Source organism: Xenopus laevis, chromosome 8S (genome assembly GCF_017654675.1).
Source record: "Xenopus laevis strain J_2021 chromosome 8S, Xenopus_laevis_v10.1, whole genome shotgun sequence".
Classification (NCBI taxonomy): Eukaryota; Metazoa; Chordata; class Amphibia; order Anura; family Pipidae; genus Xenopus; species Xenopus laevis.
In genome coordinates, this window is record NC_054386.1 from 30805725 (window position 1) to 30820545 (window position 14821).

General features: G+C 40.0%; 1 protein-coding gene across 3 annotated transcripts in view; it reads left to right on the top strand.

Annotated features, from left to right (window-relative positions):
* Nucleotides 1–12222: 12222 nt before the first annotated feature.
* LOC108699920 (disabled homolog 2-interacting protein) overlaps nucleotides 12223–14821 on the top strand; it is a 254554-nt gene continuing 251955 nt past the window's right edge. For all 3 annotated transcript variants that reach the window (XM_041575181.1, XM_041575183.1, XM_041575182.1), the window contains exon 1: nucleotides 12223–12526. In XM_041575181.1, the coding sequence (XP_041431115.1) occupies nucleotides 12238–12526 (289 nt within the window). In that variant the 5' untranslated portion in view covers nucleotides 12223–12237. The remainder of the gene's footprint in view (nucleotides 12527–14821) is intronic.

The following is a 14821-nucleotide window of genomic DNA, read 5'->3' on the forward strand; positions in this document are numbered from 1 at the left end:
CAAAAATATGCAGAAATGATGCAAACACTGTATTACATATGCAAAAATATGCAACTAAGTGATTTTATTCTGAGCTGGATAGTTTAAGTAATTTCCCAGTATATTAGAAGGGCAATTACCAGGGAGAACTGGGTGGTTTTAAAATATGTAAGAAGTGCTTTATAGAAAGACCCTGATATGCTTACTTTATGCAAAAACTGTGCATTATCTCTGATCAGAAATATATTCTAATGGACATGCTTAGTATTCTTCTATAATGTACACATGTGCCAGGAATACATTGCATGATGGGGGAACCGCACAGGGGACACTTTGCTAGAAACTAGGAATGCACTGAATCCAGGATTTGATTCAGGATTTGGCCTTTTTCAGCAGGATTCGGCCGAATCCTTGTGCCTGGCTGAACTGAATCAGACTCCTAATTTGCATATGCAAATAAGGGGCGGGAAGGGAAATCATGTGACTTTTTATCAAAAAGCAAGGAAGTAAAAATTGGGTTTTTTCCCCTTTTTCCTTTCCAGTCCCTAATTTGCATATGCAAATTAAGATTTTGTTCGGTATTCGGTTGAATCTTTCACAAAGGATTCTGGGATTCTCAAATAGTGGATTCTGTGGATCCCTACTAGAAACAAAGGGAAAATCAAGGTACTTGCACTGGGTAGATGTATCAATTCATATGTGGGACCTCCAGAAAAGTATATTTCAGGCATCCACCACCATTCCACATGTGACTTATTTATCAAAGTCTGACCAAACTAGAGTCCACAATTGGACCTTATTTATGGTTAAAAAAACACAATTTAATCAGATCTTCGATCAAAAGCCAGAATTTTTAGGATTTTTGGCCAAAAAGTCCGAAAATAGTCGGATTTTGGAGATAATTCCAGCTACGGTTGCCACCTTCTGTCCCGTGGAACTCTGGGGGGGGGGCAGAGCCTCAACATAATGGGGGCTGGTCTGTGATGAGGTGGGGGCAGGTCATGATGTCAGGGGTGGCACTATGACGTGGCGATCGCCGATTGACCGATCACCATGTCAATCATGCCCAGTTTTCCTAATTTGGAAAACTAGGACACCCTTCAAAAGACCAGGCTGTCTGGGTCAAACCCGGACAGGAGACAACCCTAATTCAACATCAAATAGGATTGGGGCCATTCCCATTGACTTATAATCAATATAATTCTGTAGGTCTGAGATGCCAGATTTCTGGATTCAGACTTTTTGCAGCCTTGAGGTCTAATACATTTTGAAAAAAATCAAGGGTTTTTTTCCATAAAAAATTTAGATTTTATAGTTAAAAAAACTCACATTTTTCACATTTTTGGCATTCAGACTTTAATAAATAACTTGAAGTGCATTCAGCGTGGTGTTGGGTCCATGAGTACATTCAGCAGGGGAACAATCTCCTATCTCCACTCCCCCTATAGTTACACCACTACGGAGAAACACATAGTACATTATTACAGGGAAATGGATGCAATCACCATCTTCCTAATGTCACACAAGACTGTGTAAAAGTTTTTAAAATGATCAAATATCAAGACTAATGCAAAAACCTTCCCCCTTCCAGTTTTTGTAGTTTATTCCAACTCTAATGCTGTTGTAAAAAGGACAGGAAAATGGCTCAAAAATGAGAAACTGCAGGCTTAATAGAGCCGCCGTTAATGGCACTTCTCAGTTAGTATGTTCCACCAGAGACGAGCCATGCTGACCTGATAATAAATTACCAGCCACAATGATTGAGCATGAATATTACCCTGATTATGGGTGGTCATAACATAATGCGAGAGGTGTCAGATCAGAGCCCTTTCCATAGATTCCCTCCCTTACTGGCATAAAATGAAAGCCTTGCAATTTAGCAGCGGCATTTGCATGAACCTGACACAAATTAAGTGAGGTTAATTAGCGGATCCTTTTTTTTATCTTGTTTCTTCTCAGTTGGGTAATGGGCACTGATATGAGATTCGCCCTGCCCTTGTTCCATGTCACAGGAAACATTTATTGGCTTTTTAACAAAGGAACCAGATAGACAAGGTATGGTTTTACTAGAAAATGCTGTAAATAATGGGCCAGAGTAACAATTTCCAGATTGTAATACCGTCTATGCCACATTTTTTGGCAGAATTTTGCCCCTGCTACTTATGTTGAAAAAAGTAACCTTTATGAAACAGGCAGGGTTGGTGCCTAGTTCACCTTTTGGACAACTGCTATAGTCATTCCAAAGTGCTATAATTTCCTTACAGGTAGTGACCTGATGTGATTAAGGCAGGGCCGGAACTAGGGTAGGCAGCAGAGTCACATGCCTTGGGCGCAAAACTTTTGGGGGTGCCAGGCACGTACCATCCCTGTCTCCTGCCCCTAGTCCCGCTGTATTACCTTACTGAAAAGGGCCAAGCAATCTCTGAAGAGAAGCCATGCTCATGCTCATTTGGGCATGGCCTCCTTTGCGATTGTTCCTGCAAGGCCGGGTGCGGAGGGGGCACCTGGCCGGCCTGGCACTGCAAAAAGGAAAGAAAAAGGACTACGATGGAGCAGTCCTTTCGGGTAAGTGGACTCCAGATCAGTGATCTAAGATTATTGTCTAGAAGATTGTGAAATATTTCCTATGGTGTCCATATGGTGCTCCAAATTGCCCCCAGGATAGTAGATCCAATAGAACCTGTATTTTACTACTAACACTAAGGGTAGTACATGTATTGGATAGTAATCCCCATACTTGTTCCTGGGCATGTTTTGGTGTCCCTATCTTCCCTTCTTTGCTGCTGGCTTGATGTGACGTATCCTCAGGGATTTTGAATGACCATTTCTAGGCAAGATTCCTGTGGTATCAAATGGTGCTGAAAGAGAAATATTTTTATTTCAGTTTGTATGAGCCTCATCCCCGTGCTGAAATTATCAACAGATATAAAGGCTAAATGAATTGTGAACACAGTGTAAAGGCAGCTGTTTCTTTTGTATGCGTCTCTGGTGGAAACGTATATGTGATGGTCAAAAGAACTCCTTGTTCCACATGAATCTGACCGCTTTACAAAACAAGCAATGTTCCGGCTCTTTGTTTAATAGTTTCTGTTTTATTCCAAGCCATTCCTTTATCTGCACGCCCTTAGAGAAAAGCCTTTGCATCCCCGGCCATTTCTGTATGCACAGGACTTGCTGCATTTAAGGTTACTGCCATGCCTGGAAAAATATTTCATCAGAAAATGTTGTTTTCTGTGTAACAATAACATTTGCTCTTCTTCATCATAAACCTAAGGAATTATTCATTAGGGCCAGGCCAGCAAACAGAAGACACTGCCAAGCACTACAGTAATAGTAGGAAAAGTCCCAATTAGCTCATATTGTCACTTCTCATTAGGGTTTTCACCTGGCCGGTATTTTACCGGCCTAGCCGGTAAAAATGATGGCTGATCCCAATGTTATTAATAGGGAAAAAAAGACATATAGGAAAATATATAGGAAGGCCGGTATTTTTTTCCAGAAAAGGTGGCAACCCTACTTCTCACCCAACCATTTGGCCTTGCATACCTAGACCCTGGCCATTTCTTTATAAGAACAAAGAGGAGATATGGAGGGAGGCATAAATAAGAGAAGAGACTAGGAGACAAAAGATTGTACCTTAGCTGGTGTTTTGAGACATATTCATGAACCTGATGCCGCTCCTCTGACCTCCCTCTCCCCGGTCGGCAAAATTAAAAAGGTACGGACGTGCACGCGAGAGGGGGGACGTCTTGCGGCAGGTACGGAGGCTCCAATGGGGGGGCCCCTGAGACAGCAGCCCCAGTGGGCCCTGGCCCCCCCAGTCCACCCCTGTATTCAGGTGATAAACAATACTGGAGCTTGAAGTCAACTATCCTTGAAATTTCCGGAAGATATCTAGAACATGAAACAGGTGATCTAGAACATGAACTAATGGAGCTATGCACCTTGCTTCTAGGACCCATTGTTGTTGATTGTGTTATTATCTTTCTCATATAATACAACACCGTATTCTTTGAATGAATAGCACTAATCAGTCACTCAGAGTGCCTTTGTTCCATTCTTTTCATATCTCTCCAGAAAAGCAACAATGGTTATAAACACACACAGATGCCTCTAGATGACCTCACTAATATACATCATTGCGTGAGCTGATTAGCATTTTTCATTTAAATATGTTTTTCTTTCTAAACTAGAATGAACTGCACATAATAGAAATGTATCGCCATTATACTAAACTGAATAATTCATCTTTTTTTTCCGCAACCAGTATTCAGAACTAACTCCCACATGGAAACTTACTGTTATAAGTCGAATGCAGAATAACTGCCTTTCAAACTGAGTAATAACTATAGACCCCAGCAGGTAACAATATTTTCTACTATTTCAGTTTCCACCTACCTTTAAACTTAAAAAGAATAGGAAAAAAAAGCTCAAAAAGCCATTGGAGGTGGGGGGGGAGAAAAGTTTTCCATAGAATTCATGTTCAAGCTTTCATTAGTGGTGATACGGTCTCACCATCAAAGAGTAAATGGAAATAGAGTGTAAACTTTTCAGATGAATCCACGGGTCCTCTGGTGGTGCCCAGTAGTAACCTGGTAAGGGGAGGACTAAATGTGCTGGTCATTCTGAGCTTTCAAGTCCCACGGATTGGTTATATTTTAAGCAATTAAAAGCATATAGGTGGGCCTATTATGACTTTTCCTTTTTCTTTTAATTTTGTAGGTTCTGTTAAAAACCTTAGCCAGCAGGCTTTATCTTAACTGTTCTTTTAATAAGCAATTCTGAGCTAGCATATGAATTGGAGGCTCAGGATTTGAAGAAGGTTGGGGGGGGGGGAGAGCAATTACGATTTGATAGAGGAGCAGAGCCATTGTATGGGGCTCTTGAACAAGGACCTTTAGCTGAACCTCTAGCTCCCTGAAACTTAGAGAAAAAATATTTTTGTTCTGCTAGATATGAGTTATTGGCCAGCAGAGTACTTCTAGACTGGAAACCACCATATATTTTATACATGTCTATATGTGCAACAAAGCTAGTTTGTGATGCCATGGTTGACTACATCAAGAGAACAATAATCCAGATCATTTCATGGACTCAAAGTTGAGGTTGAAGGGTTATTCATATTTCCTCCACCAACTTAAGCAACAATGGAAGAGCCAGAAGAGATTTCCAGACTAGATTCTGCCATGATGAAGCTTTTCTAGTGTAGAACAGAGACTCAAGCTGCATTTTTATGTTGGGAAAGCTCACGGAAGCTCTGGAAATGAGCCACACATTTAAAAGATAACTATTTTATGTTAGTTATAATAATACATTTTCTGCAGGCGTTTTCCCTACACAGGGTTATTGGGGAAAATTTGCTGGCAAATTTACACCATAAAGAAATAACGTAGGCAGAATATTAACATGGAACACATGACATAGACTGGCTGCTCGGTCTCTATAATTGCCAGCACGAGTCTGGTGAAATTACTTTCATCCTTTGTGCTCTTTGGCAATTGTTCAAAGTTTTGCACTGGAGCAATGTCATTTCAAGCTGTGAATGTTCTCCAGTGCAAAGTCAATTTTCCAAAACGTTGTCGTTTTCTCCTTTAAATAACTTGCTAATACAGTGGCAAATTTTCATTTGTGGAGATCACACTCCAAATTTTGTACTGTTTAGTAAAAAAACAGGGTCCATTGTGCTGGATTCGGTCTCGGCTGAAGGAGAACCGATTTCTGATACATTGTTTCTGTAGTCTGGCAAACCGAGAAGGGAAGATGGAAACTGCTTTCTGTTGCAGTTTAATTTAGAAATAACTTTAACATCAGTAACAAATTTACTTTATATAAATTAGAAAGTGGCTTTGAAATACATTTTCTTTCATTATTATAAAATAAATAAATAATTAAGTGGGTGGGCTTTCCCTTTCATCATTCTCTTCAGCTCTGGTGCTGACTATTTATAGTACTCTGGTTTATGTTGTGTGCCCTGATTAGTGCAAAGTCAGCACTTCATTAAATTGCTCAATTTGCAGGTTTTTGGGTGTAAAACTCAGGAAGAAAAGCTCTGGCAGTTTCCTTGTATCCTTGTGTAAGCCCAGACCATATAATTAATTGAAAATGAGGGTAGAATTATGGTAACCCTTTACATATCTCAGAAAATCATGATGTGATTAACGGGTTTAGATACTCTAGTAACTGAGATGAAGCAGAGGTGGAATTGCCCGGGGATAATACTGCAGTTTAGCTGTGGCAAGGTCAACCCATGGTATCTACTAGTCCTCCAATAAGCTGAACATAACATTATGCTGAGCACTGGGCTGAACTAGAAGACTCAAATGGAACCCTACATCTCTGTTGGAAAGGCAAATGGGCAGGAATAGAGAACGCTCTAGTTACAGCTTACAGAATTTGAATTGAAGTGGAAAATGGCAGCTTACAGAATCCTGGGTATCATATCTCTTCTCTAGCTTTAAAGGGCCCTACCCAAGCACACCAAATCAAATTTGAGTCCCAAATCAGTGTTAGTCCCAATCCAGCAAAACACAACAAGCCTCTCCAAAGTCCAAGATCCAAAAAAATGTGTCACTATTAAGGTGCTAATAGACAATTACGATCTTTTGTTTTCAATACTAAGGCTCGAGTGAAGGATTGGAATGAAAAAAAATTCGAATTTCGAAGTATTTTATTGGGTACTTCGACCATCGAATGGGTCAAATTCGATCGAATCGAATGATTTGAACGATTCAAAGTAAAAATAGTTCGACTATTCGACCATTCGATAGTCGAAGTACTGTCGCTTTAAAAAATACTTCTACTACATACTTCGCCAGTTTAAACCTACAGAGGTTCGATTTTAGCCTATGGGGACCTTTCCCAGCACTTTTCTAAGTTTTTTGTGGTCAATAAAAATCGTTCGATCGATCGATTAAAATCGTTCGATTGTTCGATCTAAGTATTTGCGGTAAATCCTTCGAATTTGATATTCGAATTCGAAGGATTTTACTTCGATCCTTAGTAAATCTGCCCCAAAATGTTAGAGCTGAATTGTCAGATATACAGGTAGAGACAGTAGAATTCTACTTGTGTCTGATGATTCAGCACTAACAGTGCCTCATGTGCCTGTGCCATCAAAGGCTCACGATCAAAATTTTCTGGTCAGCCCGATCGATGAGCCGACTGATATCCAGATCATTTCATGGCCTGAAAGTTGAGGTTGAAGGGTTATTCAAGTTTCCTGTTGATATCAGTCGGCTTGTCTCCCCCTATAGGTGCACCGAATATCATACAATATCATTGGTGCATTTATGGCCACCTTTAAGCTCAAAATGAGCATTTTTATGGTGAGGTCACAAAGGTCCTTGCTTAGGGCAGCAAAATTCTAGGGGCGGACGCTTGGAACGTGAGGCCTCGGGCGCCGCAGCTGGAAATCCAGCCCTGTTTTTGGCTCATGTCCCAAGCACACCCAATTACTCCATGACCACAATATGCAACTCTAACCTTGCCCAGTGACTATATTTATACCTGTAGATTAGAGTAAGTCCATAAACAGAACTTGGTCTCTTTTCTTTTAGCATAAGTAACCAGGTATTATTTCAGTTCTATTATCATTACCTGTAATTGGCACAAAGGCCAGTTAATCTGTGAATTGTTAGTATGACTCAATCATTCTGTATGTTTCAGCCAGCATATGGAAATTACTTTCCAATATCTTAAATGGGGATATTGGTTAGAGGCGGCAGAAAGGACTGGATGTGAAAAGTCTTTTGTCTCTTCTAAAGAATGCACCTCCTTGGTATGTGTCTGAGCAGCAGTCCCAACTGCTGCCCTCCCAACTGCACAGTGAATTGTTTTGCTGAGCTGCTGAAAAAAGGGGGGGGGGAAGAATTGGTATTAAAAAACTGAAAATAATGACTCCCCTGAGAGGTACTTACATGACAGCCATACAATTCATCACAGGCTTTTCTGAGTCACAGCAGTGGTGGGACTTGGCTTGTCCAAGGTGTATTTCACAAAGGGATAGTGCAGTGACCAAACGTCCTCCCTATTGGTTTGTATGCAAAACAGTGACTCAAATGTGGGCCAAATTCGTATTCAGCCAAGCTTATTAAAGTGGCCCACAGTTCCCAGCATCCTCTGTGGTTAACAGTTAGGTGTTTCTACATTGAAGCTGTATCCTACAGTTCAAATATTTAAATTATATAAAAAATCTGAAAAGAATCAGCAAGAGATGATTAAATAGGGCTTGTGATAAACATTCTTTTTATCTATTGTTTTCATTAAAATATTTCTTGCATGAACACTGTTCTGAGTCACTGTTTGCAGAGAAGTAGGTAGTAAAATGAAATATTATCGAACAGAGATCGTCTAAAGATCTGCTCCGTATCTCAAAGGCTGCAGCGTGGGAAAGTATGGATTTTAAACTCATTTTCTCCTTTTAAATGAGTTACTTTCTTTACAGGAGGGGGTTTACAGATTTGTCGAGCGGAGCGCGGTGAACATTTTTTGACGATGCTCTTTTTGTGGGCACACCCCCTACCATGTCCATTTTACAAAATTTGGCAGGTTATGAAAGTTTGAACACATTTATGTGGTTTTTATGTGTAATTACTGTTTTGAATGAAGGTGAATTGAGCTTTAAATTGTGAATCTACAGATGAAGCCACTTGGATTTGTGAGTTAAATGCGTCATGACTCAGAGTTAATTGAAGAAACTGTGTTATCTAAAGTTATCTTAACTCATTTAATGCATTTAACCTTTTCATTAGCATACCAAAGCACCATTGTTCACAATGGTGAATGCTTTAATTAGATGGGATGTTGTGTCACAGTTTTCTGTGTTAAATGAGATAAATGGGATATCTGTGTTTAGTTATTCTGTGTCAAACAGACAAACCAAAGTGGCTGCATCTGTAAGTTCTCCCAAGAGACCTGCTATCTAAGATTGTTGCAAAAATATCTAAGTATCTATCCTGGGCTCTCTGCCAAAAGCCAATTAAAGGGATTCTGTCATGATTTTTATGATGTAGTTTTTATTTCTAAATTACACTGTTTACACTGCAAATAATTCACTTTACAATATAAAATTTTATTCCTGAACCAGCAAGTGTATTCTTTTTAGTTGTAATATGTGTGTGTGGGCAACCATCTCAGGTCATTTTGCCTGGTCATGTGCTTTCAGAAAGAGCCAGCACTTTAGGATTGAACTGCTTTCTGGCAGACTATTGTTTCTCCTACTCAATGTAACAATATGTCACAGTGGGCCCTGCATTTTACTATTGAGTGCTGTTCTCAGATCTACCAGGGAGCTGTTATCTGGTTATGGTTACCTTCCCATTGTTCTGTTGATGGGCTGCTGGGGGGGAGGGGGTGATATTACTCCAACTTGCAGTGCAGCAGTAAAGAGTGACAAGTTTATCAGAGTACAAGTCACGTGACTGGGGGCAGCTGGGAAACTGACAATATGTCTAGCCCCATGTCAGATTTCAAAATTAAATATAAAAAAATCTGTTTGCTCTTTTGACAAATGGATTTCAGTGCAGAATTCTGCTGGAGCAGCACTATTAACTGATGCGTTTTGGAAAAAAAAAAAAAATTTTCCTGTGACAGTATCCCTTTAAGTTAGAAACTTTGTATCTTTTTCTGGCTGTTGAGTGCAGGAGATCAAAGAGAAAGTCGGGAGATTTCACTAACAAACCCTGCAAGGCTTAATTGTTTCATGTCCCCTCCACACCCCTACAGGGGCCGCTGCTACCCGCCCTCCCCCGAGAGCTCATAAATTAAACCTACCTTCAGATACTGCAAGCCCAATATAGCAAGATTTGCCATATGTACTAATGTTGGTTACCTTCAGTTTATAACAAGGCATATATAATATTGGAAAGCACTGCCATCAGCCATTTAGCCAAAGTGCCAAGAATTGCTTAGAATGCAATTTTCTTGACTTTTGGTTGTAGTTCCCATTTAGCTGCATTGTATTTTTAAAAGCAGAGGGATCCTATGAATTAAAAAAAAAAGGTACTGTATAGCTGTGACTTTAAATGAACTCTCCCATTGGTATCTAGTGGAATTTTCATGTTATTGCCAGTGAGAAATACAGTATATATATATATATATATATATATATATATATATATATATATATATATATATATAAAGAATTAAGAACATTCTCATGATTTCTACAGTCTAATCTGGGGCTCGGATAATCCCATAGCAACAAAATATCTGCACTTTTATCCCTACCAAGCTCTCCTGACCAAATGGATTAGTGCATTCAATACAAAGGATGTGCGAAGATTATTCACGGTCTTACAGACCTTCCCAGTAATGTAATGTTCAGGCTCCTGCACTCACGTACATTGGGACTGTTCGACTATGAAATGCTTTATTAGAATTCTGTACAGTTTCACTCTTGGAACTGTTGTATAAAGTATATATTTTAAGATTTGTCTTCTGTGTATTTCTATTAGCGCTTCTATTGCCCAGTAATCAGGAGGCTCTCTACCTGCGCTCTTGGGGTAACACTGGCAAAGCCTTGTTCTTGGGCCATAAACTAAGATTAGAATTAGATCAGAATTATAGCCGCTCCCTCTGAACTCCAGGGTCCCCGGAAGGAGACAAACCTTTTCACTACAGGGGAGTGCATCACGCTTTCCTACAGTAATGTCGAACTGAGGTTTCTAGCCAAATGGAAACCTCACTACAAGAGCTCCCACCCCTGCCACTAAAAACCTTCCCCCCAATACATATATTTTGCCTATCCCCTGTGCAGAATACCTCTTGCTGGCACCCAACATCTACCCATAGATGAACTACATTCTCCATCCTTCAGATCCTGGGTTGGCAGTGGGGTCCACTAGGTGCCCTGGGTGCCTAATCCGACCCTGTTAAGAAGTAAAAGTTGGACTTGCTGGTTTTATATAGAAGTAAGGGATTAGTAACACTGAAATGTGCAGAAAAGGAAACTTGGAGTACTAGTGAATTATTCGTTATTGCAATCTGTACATTAACAAGGGCACCTTTGATCAAGGGCAAATGCCTCCCTTTTTCCTTCCAGGAAACCAGCCCAAATTTAGGGCAAAGATGAAATTTGGAGTGAAGATATATTACCTGTCCTAGATATTATTGACACTCCTGTAAGATGTCCAGTTCAGCAATGTTTTTGTGTACAGGGAGTCCTCGAGTTACATATATCGGCTTACATACATCTCATACTTACATACAGAGGCTATTACAGTAATATACTGTGGTTTGCTTGTCCTTTATTAGCATTTATCTAATAAACCACCTGCCCCAATCCTCTCTGGCATGTGTTGTCTACTGCAGAGCTCAGAAATGTACATATGCACAGAAAGGAAAAAATAAATACTATGTTAAGACAAACATCTGTCTTGTTGCATTTAATAAGTAAATGTATATGTTTCAACTCACATGTTCACTTTTGCGATCATTTTAGGTATGATGTAGAGAGTGCTATTCTGAGACAATTTCCAATTGATTTACATTTTTATTATTTAAGGTTCTTGAGTTACTTAGCTTTTTATTCAGCAGCTCTTCAATTTGCATTTTAAACAATCTGGTAGCTAGGGTCCAGGTTACCCTAGCAACCATGCACTGATTTGAATAAGATACTGGAATATGAATAGTAGAGGCCTGAATAGAAAGATGAATAATAAAAAGTAGCAATAACAATACATTTGTAGCCTTACAGAGCATTTGTTTTTTTTTTAGATGGGGTCATCAACGCCCATTTGAAAGCTGCAAAGAGAAAAAGGCAACTAACTATAAAACTTTAAAAAAAAATAATTATGAAAACCAATTGAAAAGTTGAATAGAATTGGCCATTCTATAACATGCTAAAAGTTACCTTAAAGGTGAACCACCCCTTTAAGAACAAACCTACAGACCCCATCTCGTACGTAACCTGGGGACTTCCTGTATCTGAATTATTATTATTAGATAAGAGCAGATCTTCACAAAATCTTGGACCTCAAACAATGTCTCAACCCCCCTCCTCCAAAAAATACTGCTTTAGGGGTTAAATAATAACACTGTGAAGTTTGTTCTCATAGCAACCAATCAGACGCCTTTTCCAGCTAAAGCTAACATTGAATTGGTTGCTATGGGTTACTGGACCGGGTGAAACTTTGCCCACGTTTTCACGTAGCCCCTTTATATGTTATTGTCATTCCATACAGTGCTCATAACGAATAAGAAGAAGCCGATCCCTGCAACTTTAAATCTGATGCAAGAAACCACACGGTGTAACTTTAAATGCGCTCGGAGAGACTGCTGGAACTGATCCTGGATGCTGTAATACCCATTCCTCTTGCTGAGAGAGAGAGAGAGAGAGAGAGAGAGAGAGAGAGAGAGAGAGAGAAGAAGAAGCTGCCAGATGTAATACAAAAGAGGGAACATGCAGTCTTGTGCATGCAGCTCTCATTCATAAATCACTGGGAATCCAGGGCTTTTAATGTCTCTTCTGCTCAGAGACTTACAGACCGGATGCTCTTATACCAAGCCATGGAGCCAGAAAATGTTTTCCAGCTAGAGAACTTCAATGGTAAGAGATGAAACCCAACGAGACACTTTTTAGCTCTTCTGCATTAATCTCTGTTCGACTGCTTCTTTCCAGGGTAGTTTCTAGTCTGTGTATCAGGCTATAGGCACTTGTGCCTTATAACTTTACAGGCAACACCATATGTGGGGCTTAATAAAAGTTTTCTGTGCAATGTATGAGCAATGGAGAGAGGGGGAGAGGGTCCTGATACTGGTAGGGGTTTGGTGATGTTGTGTATGAAACTACAGCAAGAAGCAGGACTATGAAACGAAACAGGATGGTATTAAAATGGAAGGCATGTCTGCACACTTGCTGATGAGAGATGAATTTCCATGGTCAGATGTAGGTGATGTCTTTATGGCCATCTGTGCATTGATTATACAGGTATTGGATCTGTCATCCGGAAACCCATTATCTAGAAAGCTCCGAATTACGGAAAGGCAGTCTCCCATAGACTCCATTATAATCAAATAATAATTTTTTAAAACGATTCCCTTTTTCTCTGTAATAATAAAACAGTAGCTTGTGCTTGATCCAAACTAAGATATAATTAATCCTTATTGGAAGCAAAATCTGCCTATTGGGTTTATTTAATGATTACATGATTTTCTAGTAGACTGCTAAGGTATGAAGATCCAAATGACGGAAAGATCCGTTATCCAGAAAACCCCAGGTCCCGAGCATTCTGGATAACAGGACCCATAACTGTATTATTTTTACATTTGTACAAATGTGTCCTCCTGCCTTGCATGCCATCCTCTCGCTGATAATTGGTGTGAAATGAGTGGGGCAGAGGAGAGCGTCAGTATTAGGCATAGACTTGGGGGCCATGGTCTGTTTGCTGGAGATAAATGGACGCTGGAGCGCTATTGGCCCCTAAGGGACCTGCTGAATGTTCGAGTACCAGCCCTAGAGGAATCGATTTGCCAGAGCTTTTACAGTTGGATTAATGCTTGGCAGATACACTCCAACCTGGGCACGGTAATAGTGTATAAAGTATTAATGTATGGCTGTGTAACCCCTGTGTTTTCACATTGTCATAATTACTGGCAGACTTTCTAAATGCCAATTACTGTACAATGTCAACTGCCCGATGCTCACTGTCACTCCTATTGTTATAATGTGGGAATGAATTCTATGTGGCAGGGACACTGTAGCCTGCAGATGCCACTCCTATTGTATGGAAAAGCAGTGCAATATGGAAGATACATTGTAACCTGTTCTGCCGGGGCCTGGGGTTTAGCATTGTCATACTGGATTTCCAGTCAGCCTCAGTATTTCTTTCTGTCTTACTCTAATTATTCCCTCTTTAGGGTTTCACTATTATTATTTGTATCCTTTATTTATATAGCTCTGACATATTCCGCAGTTCTGTACTGGGATTATACATTATTTACATCAGTAGTTGCCCCACCGCAGTTTACAATCTAAGGTCTTTATCCCATTCACACACACTAGGAGCAGTTTTATCCGGAGCGAAGGAATCTGTCTGTATGATCATCGGAATGTGGGAGGGAGCAAGTACCCAGAGGAAACCTATGTAGAACATCCAAATGGTAGAACATCCAAATGGTTCATGTCAAACTCAGGGCCAAGTTCTGCAAGGTAGGAATGCTACCTACAGTGCCACTTTTCACTGCAGTGCATACTGCACTTGGGTTCATAAATTACCCCCACTATCTAGAGCAGGGATCCAAAACCTCTTTGACCCATGAGCCACATTCAAATGTAAATAGGAGTTGGGGAGCAACACACACGTACAAAAAGTCCCTGGGGTGCCAATTAAGGGCTGTGGTTGGCTATTTGGTAGCCCCTATGTGGACTGGCAGCCTACCGGAGGTTCTGTTTGGTAGTACACTGAGTTTTATGCAACCAAAACTTGCCTCCAAGCCTGGAATTCAAAAATAAACACCTGCTTTGAGGCCACTGGGAGCAACATGCAAGGGATTGGTGAGCAGCATGTTACTCATGAACCACTGGTTGGGGACCCCTGATCTAGAGTAAGATCACTGGGAGAGACACAAATGATTGGAATTAAGTTAATTTACTAACTAAAGAAATTGATCTCAAATCAACATTTCTGATTTGTATTATCTGCAAAAAGTCTATTGTTTAAATTGCCAGTTGGAAAGATATAGTGCTTGACCCTATATATAGAAATACCATGTAATTACAGAGGGAAAAAAATAGCAAATCACAATTTTTTGTGCCTGAGGAAAACCATATGAGCCCATGATTTGCAGATTAGTATTCACATGCCATGTAAACGAAGAATAAGAAAATAAAATAGGGCTGGAT